Below are 17403 nucleotides of genomic sequence, written 5' to 3' on the forward strand. Positions count from 1 at the left end.
ATCCATCATGATGTTCATTTTGGAAATGATGGTCACATTTAGAGTCAAATACATGACAAAGCAGCGGCGTGACTGACAGGTCACCTGTCCAGTGATCGCGCAACTCGCCGATCATGGGCCAATAGCAGGCGGAGCTGTGGCTCTGTGGGAAAGATCATGGGCCAATAGCAGGCGGAGCTGTGGCTCTGTGGGAAAGATCATGGGCCAATAGCAGGCGGAGCTGTGGCTCTGTAGCCCTTTTCCCACATGCGTACCGTAAAATTACCTGTAAGTCAATATCGGACATTTCCCTGAATTTCCCTTCACACCTCAGCGTTCGCAAGTGAGAATCTTGTCGTCAAATAGCCGGTATGTTGGGGGGCGGGGGAGGGGGGAGCTTATTTGGGGGGTCGGCAAAACTTGCCACACAATAAAATCACACTCGTTTGACTCAAGAGCAGCGTCAAGCCAGCGTAAAATAAACACAGCCGATTTCCCCCCTCCCCTCTGCTCGAGAGAGGGGAGCAGCCACACAGGACAGACACAGCGAAAATGTGGAAGTAGTTTGCTTTGATGTGCGCAAATGATTAGATGATGCACGCTGGAAGTGAACGTTAAGCAACGTGTGTACACCTCGCCCACATGAGAGAAGGACCGGTGTCGCGGAAAATGACTGGATCCGTTTCTCACTTGTATCCGCTATAGCGCATACCGCTCTTCTGACTTGGTCGAAACTGGTGAAATGTCCGCGATGACGGGGTCGCGCTTATACCGGCACGACTACTTTCTCACAAGCAGGCATTAGACCACGTTCCGGTCATTTTGCGGTACAAAGCGCATGTGGGAAAAGGGCTTGTGGGAAAGATCATGGGCCAATAGCAGGCGGAGCTGTGGCTCTGTGGGAAAGATCATGGGCCAATAGCAGACGGAGCTGTGGCTCTGTGGGAAAGATCATGGGCCAATAGCAGACGGAGCTGTGGCTCTGTGGGAAAGATCATGGGCCAATAGCAGACGGAGCTGTGGCTCTGTGGGAAAGCCCTGGTCTGGCGCCAGCTGCTTCTGGCTCCAAATAACCAAGATGGCGATGGTCAAAATGCCAAACCCGAGGCTTCAAAATTGGAGTCCACAAACCAATGGGTGACGTCACTGTAGCTACGTCCATATTTATTATAGACCAACTGTTCCTACTGATCGCCAGAAGAGGTCAATAAAGGACATGAATTTCCTTTTAATACAGTATGCCACATGACTTCTGTTAATCAAACATGAAAGGTATCTGAAGCTCCTTATGAGTGCATACAGTATAGGTTTTGAGTCTGAATGGGTCGAGTGGAAATTCAACCCCTAACCCTTGTAGGATTAGTGCCTTGCTCTATGCATTGAGCTTCCGCAGGTCTACTCCATGACAGGAAACTGACAAAGATCTTCACTGACCACCTCTCTTCTCCTTTGCTTTGTTCCCCTCTATTCTCTATCTCTGTTCATTTCCTCTGTATTTTCAGGATGGCCAGTCCAGGACAGTGAGGCAGTTCCAGTTCACTGATTGGCCGGAGCAGGGCGTGCCCAAATCTGGGGAGGGATTCATTGATTTCATTGGCCAGGTGCATAAAACCAAGGAGCAGTTTGGACAGGACGGACCAATCTCAGTCCACTGCAGGTAAGAGGCCCCGCCCTCATGTTTACCTGCATTTTCTTCACTACACTGCAGTAAAAGTCCACATTAACAGGTAATTTAAAGGCACAATTCACCCAAAAATGTAGATTCTGCCATATCTACTTCCCCTCATGACAGTGTAAACACAGGTGAAGTTTGTCCATATAACACACAGGGAGGTTGCCAGCACAACCCAAGAGAAAATCACTCACCATTGACTTCAGTCAGTCAGTGACTGATTTTCTCTCAGGGTCATTTTTGGGACAACTGTTCCTTTAACAAGTCATTTAATCTAGTTTTGAATCGTAAAATGCCAATGTGGAAAATGGCAATACACTGCAACTTTTCCTGAAAAAAAGTGGAGTGGTATGACTTATTTGAAGGCACTTCCACTTGTTTCACTTTAAACTGCATTCCACAGGCAGACTTTGCCTCTTGTTGAAAGACTCAAGAGGAGATTAAATCACTTCTTAAGGTGGGTATATATTTTGTGCAGCGCAGCACCTCCTACGGTGCAGCTCTAACAGCATCATCAGATACAAACCTCTGCTTATTGCCACTGCAGTACACTGACACCGCACCGCCACAGGCCCATCGCCTCCATAATTGATAAGGTTGAGATGCGGCGTGGCATTTGCAAAGGGGAGGGGCACAAAATGATACAGCCATTCTGCCCCCCCCCCCCCCCCCCCCCCGCCCCCCTCGGTGGTATCTTCCAAGGTAACCTTCGTCATTAACTTGACACGCCGGACTTGGGGAGAAACCATAATTTGGAAGTGGCGACTGCTTTTAATATTATGAATCATTTTTGCAGAGTAGGTGTCACCTCTCTCACACTGACATCATTAAAAACATGACATCATCTGCCCTGTTTTAAGAAGCAATGATGTCACCAGCCATCCAATGCCCCCTTGGGGGTTGTAAGCGGTGTCAGGGAAGCTCCAATAAGACTGAGTTATTCCTCTCCTCGATAGGGCTATTATTAGAGGGAGAGAGAGACATGTTATTAGAGGGAGAGAGAGACGTGTAGGGGCTTATTGCAGACATAAATAGGCCTACAGTCCGTACTGTGTGACTTTAGTGAAGAGCAGTGTTGTGCAAGTTCACACTTCACAGGAGCTAGCTCAAAGTTCAGCTCACCCACATTAAAATGAACTAGTTCACCTTCTTAGTTCACAATTTGGAATTTTGAACTAAGTTCACACTCCCCAAAAATGAGCAGTTCAGTTCATGAGCAGTTAATTTCTTAGTTGTGCCTCATCACCCCCCCCCCCCCCCCCCCCCCCTTTTTCCTTTGTTTGTTCTTTTCCCTGCCCTGTATTTGGGGCTGACCTTTATTTGTTTGTGACAACCCGCCCCCAGCCATTATTGGCTTTTAATTGACTACTGGCCACTATTAGAGGAAATACGGTATCCTTTTAAAGGTGTCCATTTGTTTTCATTTTGTTGAGTCAATCCGTTTGGAGGAGTAGGCATCACTTTTGTCAGAAGACAGATAAGTCATTTTGGAAAGAAACCCTTCAGTTGAATATTGATTTGAAAAAGAGAGTGACTGGGCATCAATAATCTCCTGCTCTCCCTCCCTCTCCTGCTCTCCCTCCCTCTCCTGCTCCAGGCTTTGTCACCTCTGATTGGAAAGCTTACACCTTCCTCTCCTCTCGCTCACTCCCTCTCATCTCTTGTCGCCCGCCTCACCCGTCTGTCATCCTTCACTCTGTTTCTTAATCCCCTCTCTCTCTTCTTCTCTTTCCTTTCTTCTGCTCTCTCTTCTTCTTCTTCTTCTTCTTCTTCTTCTTCTTCTTCTTCTTCTTCTTCCTCTTCTTCTTCTTCTTCTTCTTCTTCTTCTTCTTCTTCTTCTTCTTCCTCTTCCTCTTCCTCTTCTTCTTCTTCTCTTTCCTTTCTTCTGCTCACGCCCTCTTCTCTCCCTCCTCTCCCGTCTTTTCCCTCCTCAGCTGCTATCTAATAGACCCACGTGCTTTTTTGTCATTAATTGCCTGATTACCTTCTCTGAATGGGGACACCAAATCCTCTCATTCTGTGACGGCTCGGCAAGCCTTCAGATTTGGAAAGCCTATCTTATTCCAGGAGAGAGAGAGAGAGAGAGTCCGAGAGAGAGAGAGAGTGTGTCCGAGAGAGAGAGAGTGTTCGAGAGAGAGAGAGAGAGAGAGAGAGAGAGAGAGAGTGTGTCCGAGAGAGAGAGAGTGTTCGAGAGAGAGAGAGAGAGAGAGAGAGTGTGTCCGAGAGAGAGAGAGTGTCCGAGAGAGAGAGTGTGTCCGAGAGAGAGAGAGTGTTCGAGAGAGAGAGAGAGAGAGTGTGTTTTGGAGAGAGAGGGAAGCTCTGATTGAGTTTAAGAACTCATGTGACAAGCTGTGACCGACTCCCAGAGAAGAGGCTTTGGGTTGAGTAATAGTGCAGCGTGGGGGAGGTCATAGTGTGAGGCTTGTGTGTGTGTGGGGGGGGGGGGGGGGTGGGGGGGGCGCTCCTAAGAGCAGAGATATTAGAATCAGATCACTTTTATTGCCACAGGGTGCAAGATTACATACAAGGAGTTTGTCTTAGTGTCTGTATGCAGCGTAGCGGTCATGTCAATATTCAGATAAAGAAATAGGAAAAACAACAAAAAGACAATCACAACATTGCAAGTGCAGTCCAATATTATACAATATATACAGGAGTGGAGGAGTGTTCAGTAGGCATAAAATATGACTATACTTTTAACTACGCGTTCACGTGTGCATGATGGCTGCCTTGCGTGTCTGTTTTGGGGCGTACGGGACGGGTAGCGTTACTTTGGATAGGACCTGTACAACCGAGGCTTTAAACGGACGCGAGATACACACGCGAACACATAGCCAAAAGCAAGTACAGCATATCTCCGGCCTAAGGCTCTTGAGAGGTTTGGAAGCTCAATATCATCCCCTCAGAAGCTGGGCTGGTTCTTGAAGTTCCGTTATCTTTTCAATTTATTCCCAAATGAGAGGAGAAGTAGCTTTTGTTCCACTGTCGGTTTGATCCCCCCCCCTCGCTCCTCCCCCCCCCGCTCCTTGCACACAGACAGACAGGTGTGATCCCCCCTCCAACCTCCCCCCCCCAGGAGAGCGCGTGGACGTGTGTTTACGGGGGTTCATTTTGTGTCCCACGAGGACGTGGGCGTACATCAAAGTGGATTCACAGCAAGATTACCTCCGTGCCGTCATCATCATCGTCGCTGAACCTGCTTTAAAAGCGTGCGGGAAGCAGGAGATGACTGTCCTTCAGGGCTTAAAGCTGCTTGTTTCAAAAAGAAATACAACCATGTTATCAACCTAAATGACCAAGTGAGGCTGCACCTACCCACTCACCAAACTGTTAGGCAGACGCTGTATATTCACCCTGTTGGCCCAAAGGACATGCTGGTGTTGGGTCTGGACATGGTCTAATCAGAATGTAAACTCTGTGAATTTAAACACTTTTTGCATGAGTGTATAGCCTACTGTGTATTGTGCTGTGTTCATTGTGATGTCCTGCTGTAGGAGCCCAAGACAAGTTTCCCTACGGGACAATAATCAATATGTGGATATGTGTGTGTGTGTGTGTGTGTGTGTGTGTGTGTGTGTGTGTGTGTGTGTTTGTGTGTGTGTGTGTGTGTGTGTGTGCGTGTAACAATGTGTGTGTGCGTGCGTGTCTGTGTGCGTGTGTGTGTGTGTGTGTGTGTGTGTGTGTGTATGTGTGTGGTTGCAGTGCCGGAGTGGGTAGGACCGGGGTCTTCATCACCCTCAGCATCGTCCTGGAGAGGATGCGTTATGAAGGCGTGGTGGACATCTTCCAGACTGTCAAGATGCTCCGCACACAGAGACCAGCCATGGTCCAGACTGAGGTCAGAGCTCTCACACACACACACACACATGCACACACACATTGTCTATGTACAAATAATAAAAGAATGTTATTATTTTGGGTGGCAGTAGGGCTGTACTAGGTTTGAATCATCAGTGTGTCACATCTGGTTAGGAGATCTAGAAATGTTGGTAATGCTATAATAACTGCGTGCTATGAAGCATTATTTATGTATTAGTAAATACTTGATGCATCCATCAATACATATTAGTAATTTGTGTTGTATCAGTTTCCTGTAGGGAAAATAATTATGAGACTTTTGTGTGAATCTTGAGGTACTGGACTGGTACTTCACGTATTGCCAGCCTTTCAATCTAATTAGTAAATACTTTTTAAGGCATAGATAGTCCTCACTTTATATGAGGTGAGGTCACACAAAATACTCAACTAACAACTAGTAAATGTTTTCTAGCTACCTTATTAATGCCGGAACAAGGCGTTATGAATGATGAATTTAGTATTTACTACTTAAACAATGCTTCATAGTGTGTAATTATTATAAAGTCTTAGCAAATTTTTAGCTGCAGCCAATTAATTCAAATTACTCAATTCAGTTCAACTCAATAAGGAATTACCATTTTATAATGTGTCTTTATTTCTGTGAGTACTGCGTTAAAAACCATCAAAAACAAACAACTATGCACATAGACAACTCCCCGTACATACAGAACAATGAGTTTAGAGTTGATGTGAATTATTTTCAAATGGTGGATACATCGGTGTGGAACATAACTAACAAAACTATTATTGGGATGTTTCTTTACTTTTTCTGAATGTTGTTTTTGTGTTTTTTCCCCTACAGGATGAGTACCAATTCTGCTACCAAGCGGCTCTGGAGTACTTAGGAAGCTTTGATCACTATGCAACGTAAAAAGCCATCTTGTCCCCTCCAGAATCCTGTCTCCCCCCTCACCAGTCTCCTGAGCCATAGAAACTCGCTTGAAATTTGAAAGCAACGACAACACCAATGTCCCCAAGTAATCCAAATAACTCCAAACAGGATCTAATTGTAGAGTTTTAGAAGAAGACGCCGCCCCATTTAGGCAACCAAACCGTTTAGAATAATTCCAATTGGACTTAAGGGACCCTTGGCACAAGTGAGGAACAGTTGCCCATCATCAGGAAACCAACAAACTGACGTCCTCATCGCCCGAGGAGAGGAACCAAAAGCTGTGGCTCAACCTGTGGGGCGGGGACCGATCAAAGTGTCAGACTGCTAACCTTACCTCAAGTGTTTCAATGTGGAGGACATTGTAAACATTTCGTGGACATTCTCTTCTCAAAAATATCTACGTGGTACGACGGCAACAGTGGGACGGACGATGGAGAAAGCAACGGTGACTACGCAAGAAATCAATGAGAGGCAGATGGATGTAGCCTAGACGGGGTGACTCTATCGTTTTTTGATAATGTGATGATGGGGTTAAATGGGGGGAATTTTCGGGTACTTTATCAACATTTTTCGTGAGTGATATCTAGAGAAATGACCAAATTGTGGTTGCCTGTGTGAACACGAATGATTGTCTCCAAACGTTGGTCACCCGAACAAGAAACAACATCATCGAAACAGTGGAAATGAGACTAGCACGAGAATACTCCCATTTGGCATCAAATCAACCCCGAGTTTTTACTCTGCCCTACTAGTGGTACGCCTCATTCGTCTGGAAAAACACCCACAACTACTGATGTAATCATCACATGACTGCCTGTTCTGAGACGGCGCTGCGGTCGCCGGTTGTCGGGGAGAAAGCAAGGACACGTATCTCACCGTGTTGCTAACACATATTGATACATTGTGAATCAGTGCCCCACGCAACCCAAGCTGAGACGTACCCCAGCGTGTTGAAACGGGACCCCACGATCTACACCGTACGTAGCCTCAAGTCACCATAGAAATTTGGGGAAAATCTTGGTCATCGCGAGAAGCTCCGGCTGCGTCGTCGTTCGATTGGTGATGGCGGGAGCGACCGTGTCCAGTGATTAGTATCCTTTTTTACAATCACTCCTCCTATTTTTGGAACCATTGCATCATGGGGCTTCGGCGATATCATCCACCATTTTGAACAAGAGATAATCTGGTGGGTGTGAAGCTTGAGGAGCCAATGAAACCACCAAATGAGGATTGCCTCCAGCAAAGCGGGCTTTCTCCGTGTACAGTGACCAACACCCATCATCATCATCATCATTTATATCTTACTGTCTTTTACGATAAATTGTAATCTTTCTTTTTTCTTTTATTCTTTTCCCCCTACTGTCAAAACCAAACATGCTGCTTATCTTGTGTATGCTGTACGTGGGACTCTTTGGTGTGGGGAAACAAAAAGGTGCCGGTTCTCCTAACCGCTCGCACCCAGGCAGCCATGACTGACAGCGCCTCCACATGACATGGTTTCCCCCGATCTTCTCCATCTCCTCCTCCTTTCCCCAGCCTCCCTCGGTACTCACTTCTTTCATGGGATAGACGCTCAAGAGTGGCGCAGGCCTTTTGCAGTTACGAAACGGTACTTTGGCCTGAAAACGGACCTGTAGTTCCACTGTTCTGTGTGCTCGCTAAGGTGGGTGAACAAAGTAGATGCTTTTGTTTTGTGTCCTCTGTTTTTTTTCGGGATGATGCCTCTGTGGGTGACTAGAAAAGGCCGCCATGTTGGATCTCGATGCCACGATGTGGTAATGACATTTTCTCCCATACGTGTTCCTTGCACATCACCCAAAACACTTGAAACAGATGCCCCAAAAACAACTACAGGTTGGATTTGACGCACTAATGTATATGTGTCTGATTTAAAAAAAAAATCAAGCTTTCGAATTCCCCTGATTTTATTTTGGAGGTCTGTGCTTTGGTATACATGGTGTATGGGTTTCTGTGAAGGGTTTCGGATGGGTGCGCACACAAACGGGAGCGAGGGACGGAACTGTGTGTAATCTTTTCTTATTTCCAAAAAAGCCTTATTGTTGTAACATTATGAAAACATTAATGTTGTATTATGATGACTTATTATTTTACGTTACATAGCTGACTCGTTGTTTTATTTTTGGTTTAGTTATTTTTTAACAGATGTTGTATCACATTTTTTTTAAATTAGCAGGAAAAGATAAATGCTTATTTGTTCATATTACGTTGAAAGACATTCTATTTTTTCACTGTAGAAATGCTAAGTATAACATGTCTGTGTGTACGTGTGCATATATGGGTATATCGCACACTCACACATGCATATATATTTAAATGCAGAATATAAAGATATATCCAAGCAGTATGAATTTAGTTTTTATCCTATTCATCAATGGTTTATTTTTTCCTATTGTTTTTTGTATCACGCATTGCTCTTGTTAACGAGCAGTGGGTAGTACAAATGAGCATGACATTATGATCTATATTTTTTGTTTGATTTTTATTTAACTTTTTTTTTATGGTAACCTTAACAACCTAGTGTGTTTCTTTAGAAACAGCGAGGCAATGTGATTGGCCAAGTGCCATTCCTGACCCCCCACACCCCGTTTTTAACTTCTACCACTGTGTAGACCCTGTGCCGATAAGGAGATGGTGTTTTTAAAGCTGGTTGAAATTCGTTCTTGTCATTAACTTGTAGGCATTAGTAATAATTCTCTTGATTTATTTGTGTTTGTTTTATGAGCTACTGTTGATGAACTGTCTACAAACCATCTAATCAGTGGAGAATTTCACGACGATTCCCCTTTCCTTTTCTATATCAACCCCATCTTGACGTACTGTACCTCGTATGATCATCGACAGACTTTGGCCCCCCGCAGTTTTTAAGAAAATCCTCTAAGTTGTTCTCTTCTTCTTTCCTTTACTTCCTTCTTTTCAGACATAATGTGATCATTCATTTTGTTAGATATCCACTATGATCCAGAATATAATACTTGTAAATAAACAAATATATAGATTATATGTATTTGTATAATTTGACCCTCAAGATCTCATACTTAAAAGTGGGGACAGAATTACAAAGATGGAAGTTCTGCTCATATCCAACTTCCTGGTGTTTGTAAAGCCTGTTTTCTCTCCTTCTGAACCATTCTTTGTCCAACCTGCTCCCTGCTCTTTAATTACAGTACTGCTTGCTTTATATTGTTTGCCTTAATTCCCCGTGCTAGCAGTTAAACTGGGACACCTGCCAGCCTCTGCTCCCATACCTATGTCCTCAACCAGCCATCTGCTGGTACATTTTGGCTGGGACGTTAGTCGACCCTACTGGCCATTTAAGCAGGTAACCACCCATTATTTGGAGGGCCTATTATTACATTCTCAATCACAATATATGAATGTGGCCGGTGACCTTTGGAAACCGCCAGCCGGCCACTGTGGACAAAACGTCCCCTACGCTGGCCTTAGGACAGCTCATCGGAGACAAGATGGACTGTCACTGATATCGCCAAAGCAATCTGTCTCCTGTTTCACACCATGAGAGTCTAAATGTACGATTATGTATAATTTGATCTCCTAAGTCTGGAATTACAAAGGTGTTGATTATCCATCATGTCCAAATTCGTAAGGTTCTTTATAGTCCGCCCCCTCTCCTAGCCTAGGAGAAACTATAGCGACCGCATTCCTTACTAGTTTCCCATTATCCCCCATTAACTCCCAAGTTGTCCAACTGCCTAAAATGCCAAGATGGAAACCATAAATATCCTGGACAAATACAGCTATGCTAAAGGCCATACTTTGTTCAGTTGTCAACGCCAATGTGGGTGCAGACTGCTTGGTCTCTCTGCTCCTGAAACATGACATGATGATTTATTTTCTCCTCAGAGCATTTGAAGCCTTGTATAGAACCATACCATGTGTTTTTCTTATGGGATGCAGAAAAAAAATCTGGACTCAATGAAACCGAGCCATGCGATGCAACCAATGGAAGACAAAGACAACAAAAAAACTTGCTGGGAATTCACATTTCCAGCACGTCCTTTCTGAATAGTGGGAACCTTGAGATGTTTCATAACAAACTAAATCCTGAATTGAGGACCCCCCCCCCTCCGCCCCGATGGAACTCAATAGACTGGTAAAAGGCCCATGCCAAAAGTGAAAGCGTGGAAGTGTTTGGAAGCTTGTGCAACGTGTTACTCTTTTGACTTCATGTAAAGATGCTAGACTTTTGAAAACAGCCGCCAAACTACCGGAATATGTCGCCGAATATGGGGGGAAACTAACAAAAGAGAAAAATTACATCTAAAGAATAGAACATATACATACAACCGCCAACAAAAAGAAAAAGAACCCAAACTCAGCAAAATAGTTTTCCTTTGTATGAGGGCCAAGTGCTATCGCTTTCAAACTGTTACTTCTAACTGAAACAATAATTGGTTTAAAACCACTGTGTATGTAGATATGTTGACTTTGTATTAAAGAAATGTTGTCTGAAAACCACTTCGACTGTCTTGTTTTTGTCTGTCTACCTACCTATCTGTCAATCTAGCCTCCTATCATATGTCTACCTACCTATCTGTCAATCTGTCTTTATATGTGTCTGTCTGACAGCCTGAGCCTGCCTACATACTTATCTGTTTATTTTGTATTGTGTAATGTAATGGAATAGTGGCCTACATGGTCAATCATTCATTTCTCTGCAACCTGCATTGACAAGTCTTCTGTGCATGCAGCTCCACTATCCTCCAGCAGCCTACACCCTTTTCCCTAAGCCCTCCTTCAGGCGTGATCAATGCCAAGCTAAACCCAGCTAAACCTTCACCTGTTGGTATTTGCTCTCCCATCTGTCCTCGAGTGACGCTCTCCACACGTCTGATAAACTCAAAGCTGCACGTGAATAGGATGGCAAATCTTATATTCGCCTAACTGGTTACAAATGTCAAAATGTAGGCTAAGGATTCCAAAGTTGCAGCTGTCGACTCTCCCGACATTTCAAGAGCTCGAAAAATGGCTCTCCCAAGATCTCGCTGTTCACTGCCTCTTGATTCATACACACACACACACACACACACACACAGATCCACTGCGATGATCTGCCAACGAGCCGGAACTGCCATAAAACACCAAAAAGAAGAGACTGAGGGAGAGGAGAGGGGGGGAGAGACAGGGAGATACGCGTCAATAGGGCAGGCAAGGCCACACAGCAGCCGAGCTGCGGGCAAGGCCGCGCAGCAGCCGAGCTGCAGGGCCAGCTCGGCGAGCTGTAGGACAGGCGAGATAGCGAGCCCGCACAGCGAGCGAGCGCGCGTAAAGCGCGAGAGATGCCTAGTATAGTAAAAGGGAGCATGTGGGCAATGTGTCTGTCTCTGTTTCAATTTTTGGCCCACTGATGTCATAGGAGGCATTGTGACATCACACAGTGATGTCATAAAATCCCAGAAGTGATGTCATCAGTGATGTCACTTGAGCAATTGTGCATTGTGACATCATCAGTGATGTCATAAGAGCAAATGTGATGTCATCAGTGATGCGAAGTTGTGACATTATCAGTGATGTCATAAGAGCAGGTGAGCCCACACAGCGGGCGAGCTGCAGGGTGGGCAAGGGAGCAAGTGAAGCCCACACAGCGGTCGAGGCCGCGCAGCGGGCGAGCCTAGTTTATTAAAGGCTAGTATGACACCCTGCTTCAAGGATGATGTTACTAATTGTTTGCTTGGAGAGCTGTGTCTCGCTCCATTCTTTTTTCATAGCAGCGAGCAGACAGCGAGTGCAAGCGGAGGCGAGGGAGTGAATTAGGGCGGTGATTATGCAGTGATTCAAACGGCAGCTCATTAGGACCCAGCTAAGCAAGCAATCAACGAATCGATGTGACGTTGGACCCAAAAGCCACAGAAATGTGTAATAAATGGCAAAGCGATAAATTGGATTATCCACAGCCCCGTGGCCGAGCTCTTTCTGTTGCAAATGACAAATCAATCCAATCAGGCCTGAGGAAAAGCCAAAAGAAGCAGGAAAAGGGGCTTAAGTTGTGTCGTGCCTCTTGCGGAGGTGATCTGTGGCTTGTTCTGGCTGTGGTTTTCCAGAGGACATTTCTGTATGATATTCAGGGCTCTAAAATATTCATGGCAGACCATTAGGTGTTTATGACCACCTTTTATCATTGTGAATTTACTGACATTTGGATTCAAGCCAGACTAGTAAAGGTGTCAGAGGGCCACCCCGTCACATGCCTACAGATTTGCCATGGAGAAATACAGTGCGACAATGAGCTCCCATTGATGTCAACCAGCAATCCTGGTGTCAAAAATAAATACAATTAATCAAATCTATACTGCCCAGCAACTGCAGGGTCTTATCTCTATACAGGCGAGAAAAGTCCTTCATAAAAGGGATGGACATTTAATGGAAAATTTCAGTACTACTGGTAAATTAGTACACATTTACTAAAGAATATATAGGCCTACTCTTAAAAAGTTCTTCATGAAAATTGTCCATATTGTGAATGCTCCAAATCCCCCCCCCCCCCCCCCCCCCCGACACACACACACACACACACACACACACACACACACACACACACAATGAAGGGAGAAGTGAACACAAATATTTGAAGGGTCATCACCATCATCAGCCTAGTGTTTGGGTCTGCTTCTTATTTACTGTACAAATCACAAAGCTGCCATCATAGAAAGCAAAAACACTCAAATTGTAAGCATAGTGCTTAGGGCTGCAACTATTATTTTCAGAGATGGGAAGTAACAAGTACAAATACTTTAGTTGATCAAAGGATGCAAAATTACCATCTATGTATAGGTCTTTGATGAAAACCAGTCCCTTATCACTCCAAGCGTGGCAGGCTTTTCCTGATGACGAATTTGAAAGAGGGTGACCAAGACAAATTGGTGTGTGGACAAAAACAGCTGGTAGATGCAAAACACTCCTGACCTGGTTTAGAATTCTGACAGAGTTTCTCACAACAAAACTTAAATTCGGTAAAGTCCCAGGTTTCTCTAGCTTGGAAAACAACCGGGCCGGCAGAGAACAGCTGGCAACAGAGCTGGCCTCCATTTTCAGCCACAGGGGGGCCCCGAGGGTTAAGGGAGGTTTTCACAGTGCTTTAAATCACTCTTTCCTCTGGCTGTCCCTATTCAAAACGGATCGAGGCTCTAACCCACGACTTCAAAAGTGACTTTTTTGTGAGTGGAAAAACATACACAAATTGTTAATCAAAGTATAGTCTTTATGCATCCTAAAAGATGTTTTGAAGGGATCTTTTAAGTTTAATAGTATTTGAATTATATTAATATGATGTGAGTTTCTATTCACCTTGCACAGAAAATATGTTTTACTTTTACTTGACTACATTTCAGAGCCTGCACTTCTTTTTACTTTTACTTGAGTAATTAAGTTGAATCAGTACTTGTACTTTTACCAGTCTTTTTTTTACACAATTAACTGTACTTCTACTTAAGTAAAGAAATTGTGTACTTTTCCCATCTCTGATTATTTTCATTATCGATCAATCTGTCAATTATTGTCTTGATTAATCGATCAGTCGTTTGGTCTATAAAATGTCAGACAAACAGACAGAGAATGGTGGAAAATGTCGATCAGTGTTTCCTAAAGCCCCAGTCCCCAGATTCAGTTTACTGTCATAGAGGAGTTACAGAAACACTGAAAATATTAACATTTAAGAAGCTGGAATCAGGGAATTTAGATATTTTCTTCTTGTTTTTTTTAAATCAAAATAGCGATAGATTTAAACTAATCGATTAATCGCTGCAGCTCCTATAGCGCTATTTTCGTAGTAAAATTGCTCAAAAATGTAGCATTGCTGTTCTACTCTATTCAAGTAGAATAACTTGAGTAGAGTACATGTAGATCTAAATAGTTGCTTTCTATCTCTGCAAACGACTGTATACTTTCCCCACAGGCCTGAAAAAAGCTGAGACCATAGCCAGTTCTATCATAAGGCTTTGCTGCCATCTGTAGGATACAGTTGGGCATTTAATCATTCTGATAACCACACTGAAGGGTAATTTCCATTCAATTAAATCAGAGATTAACATAGATGATGTATTGAAATGTGTTGTCTTCTCTAGAGGCTCTCGCTTTCTCTGTGATAATTACCTCCATCGTGCAATGTGCTTAGTAATGCTGTTTAGCAAAGACTTACACGCTTTCTGTTGGTATAACAGCACATGGAATCTGTGCATTAAGACCATCGCAGCTAGTGTCATACATTAGCATGGGGATTTTTTTTATTGCATACAAAATGGGGATTTCTTTTTGTGCTGACTTAGATTTAGACCATATCAAATTAATCTACTTTTGACACCCCCACTTGCAAACAGATTGCTTAACGTTGCATAAAAGCACAACTAATTACATAAAAAATATTTATATTATCAGCTATCTAAAAATATTAACTTAGAAAAAACCCAGAATATGTATTTAATTCCCTGCACCCCCCCCCCCCCCATCCTTTCAGGATATGTAGCATTTTGGAATGAAACCCTTCAAATATTCAGATTCAAACTCCTTAAAATATTCAATATTAACATTGCTTGCTGAGAAGCGCCTGTGTGAGCAGCTGCCAGCAGTAAACGGCGACATTATAGATCTGCATGGCGACACGACTCCTGTTTATGCCCCCTTGCTGTTATTTGCTATAATCTGTCTCCTCTTCCCTCCCTCAATCTCTCGTCCCTCTCTGAGTCCAGGCAGACCTCCACCGCTGACAGATCACTGCTATTAAAACAGAATCATGTTGGAGAGAGAGGAGCTCTCTACTATCTCCTCTCCTCTCCTCTCCTCTCCTCTCCTCTCCTCTCCTCTCCTCTCAGGCTCTGTTTTCATTTAATTTTGCTGTTTGTGTGAGAATTAAAGTGTAATTTTGGCATTAGGCATAAGCACTGCACAGCAAAAAACGCCCATCTTAAGTCTCATAATATTATAAGTTAAGAGAGTATACCACACTGCATTCTTGCCTTACGCTGGGCAATATAGCTATATACAAATTTAGGATATCTTAATATTGTGAATATGCATGGCATAAGTGTTGTTTCTTTCCTGATTTTGCTGCATTACAGTAAATGTGATGTGATTTTCTGATACGACTGTTCTAGGTATTCTATATTATTTGCCTTTACCCAGTCATTATATCCACAATACTGACGATTATTTATCAAAAAATCTCACTGTGTAAATATTTTGTGTGAAAGCACCAATAGTCGGGGAAGGAAACCCTGTCTTTGCGTTTTATTTTTATTTTGATCACATCTTGTTTGATTAAAAGTGCTTGTGACATCTCACATGTTGCTTTGACTTACAACTGAACATTTAGCCCACTTCATAATAAATTACTTTCGGTATTCTTTACAGTGTGTACTGTTGTGTATAGCCCACTTGACTGCTGCAGCCTTGTTTAAAGTTTGTCTCCTGCAGATTCTGCTTGACAGTGCAATATTTCCCCCTTAGCGCTCGCTGTCAAAGGCATACTCTTGTTTAATCCAGTGTGCACAGTGGACAGTATTTTGGCCCAGTGGCTGAGAAGAAAGCTTCATCTAATCCTGTTAAGGCTTCCCCCCTTCCCTACAAGGTCAAGGAATGTCTCCGATTGGAATCAAACGTGTGCAGATGATGGGTATTGGCTAAGTTTTATCTTCTTATTTACAGCCACCATTTATCTTACACACTTGGTCTCATTCTCTGCTGAGTTTGTAGAACTTGTTATTTTGAGCAGAGGATAACTGTACTGCTCTAGCCAAAGATCAGTGGAAAGAGTAGTTTATCTGCTACAGAAGTGGACTGTCTGCCATTTAACACTATAGGCCTGTTTATGGGTATTGTTTCTAAAACCATAGGCATGACCTTTGACTTTTAAAATACACTAAGCAGTTACTGCTGCTTACCTTCAGAGGGCAGAGTTGTGCCTGTTGTCAAAACAGTAGGCTACAGCAGGTACACAAGTTGCAACTCTGTACTTATTTCCCTCAAGACAGTGTAAAGAGACTTTCTTCATTTGATCACTTCGCTGCAGTACTTCAATTTCTGAAGTAAATGTCAATTCTTCTGCTACTGTCTATCACAAATTGATACAAGAAGGAAATTGTGTGTTGTTTCCGGCAGCAGTTGGCATGAGGAGCGATAGCCACATGGCTGACCAGAGAAGAGAAGAGCGCCAGCTGCAGAAACTCAAACTTCATCAACAGACAATCCGAGGAAAAACAGGTCACAGTACTGGACATAGTTTTCCAAGTGGGAAATCCAGTGCAGAAACACCGCAGCAGTGATCACTTACCACCAAAGATGGAAACAAAATCAAAATGAGGACCTCACAGATGAACACTTTACTGAGTGTCCATCAACAGCCAGGAGTCTTTGGACAAGACACTCTACCTGCAACACTGAGATGTTGTCAGCAGTGATTCTCAACCTGCACACCGTGATGTTGTCAGCAGTGATCTGAGAAGTGTCCAACGTTTGATGTGTCTTAAGGAATTAGGAAATGTATTACATTACATCATAACCTTCCTCATTTGTGGGGATCTGTTTCTTGTGTGTTTGTTCTATGCTGTATTTTCTGTGATGTCTTATTTAAAAATCAATAAACAGATGTTTAAATATCTTAATGTACAGTATTGCTCCAAAGAAGGGTGGGTATTTTTTATTACCATTTTCTAATGCAAAACAAATTAAAACTGAACAACAGGAAGAAAGGCTGCATAATGCATGAAGCCATCCACACAGACACCCAGCTGTAGCATGCAGATTTAAAGATAGCCTAAGAGAAGAACCCAGCTCTTCATACACCCCTCTTGCCTCTCATAGAAGTTATATGTTTTTCCTTCCATGGACTCCAGGCTACCTTACCTTCCTGTTTATTTATTTGTGTTGGCTTGTGTCCCTTTAATTGCATTGGGGAAATCCCTGACGTTGAAGTGTTCTTGCTCCAATTTAACATCTAGGGAGAGCAAACTCCGGCCATATGTTATGCGAGGAG

At 43.5% G+C, this 17403-nt stretch overlaps 1 protein-coding gene across 1 annotated transcript in view; it reads left to right on the plus strand.

The window, feature by feature from the left end:
• The window catches only part of LOC310786959 (receptor-type tyrosine-protein phosphatase S-like), a gene marked incomplete at both ends in the record, with an annotated part of 72795 nt that extends 66415 nt beyond the window's left edge, over positions 1 to 6380 (plus strand). Inside the window, 3 exons of the mRNA XM_083648290.1 lie at positions 1482 to 1636; positions 5354 to 5489; positions 6312 to 6380. Of these exons, the coding sequence (XP_083504416.1) occupies positions 1482 to 1636; positions 5354 to 5489; positions 6312 to 6380 (360 nt within the window). The remainder of the gene's footprint in view (positions 1 to 1481; positions 1637 to 5353; positions 5490 to 6311) is intronic.
• Between the last annotated feature and the right edge of the window lie 11023 nt (positions 6381 to 17403).

The sequence above is a fragment of the Poromitra crassiceps genome, assembly GCF_964638095.1.
Source record: "Poromitra crassiceps genome assembly, chromosome: 12".
Classification (NCBI taxonomy): Eukaryota; Metazoa; Chordata; class Actinopteri; order Beryciformes; family Melamphaidae; genus Poromitra; species Poromitra crassiceps.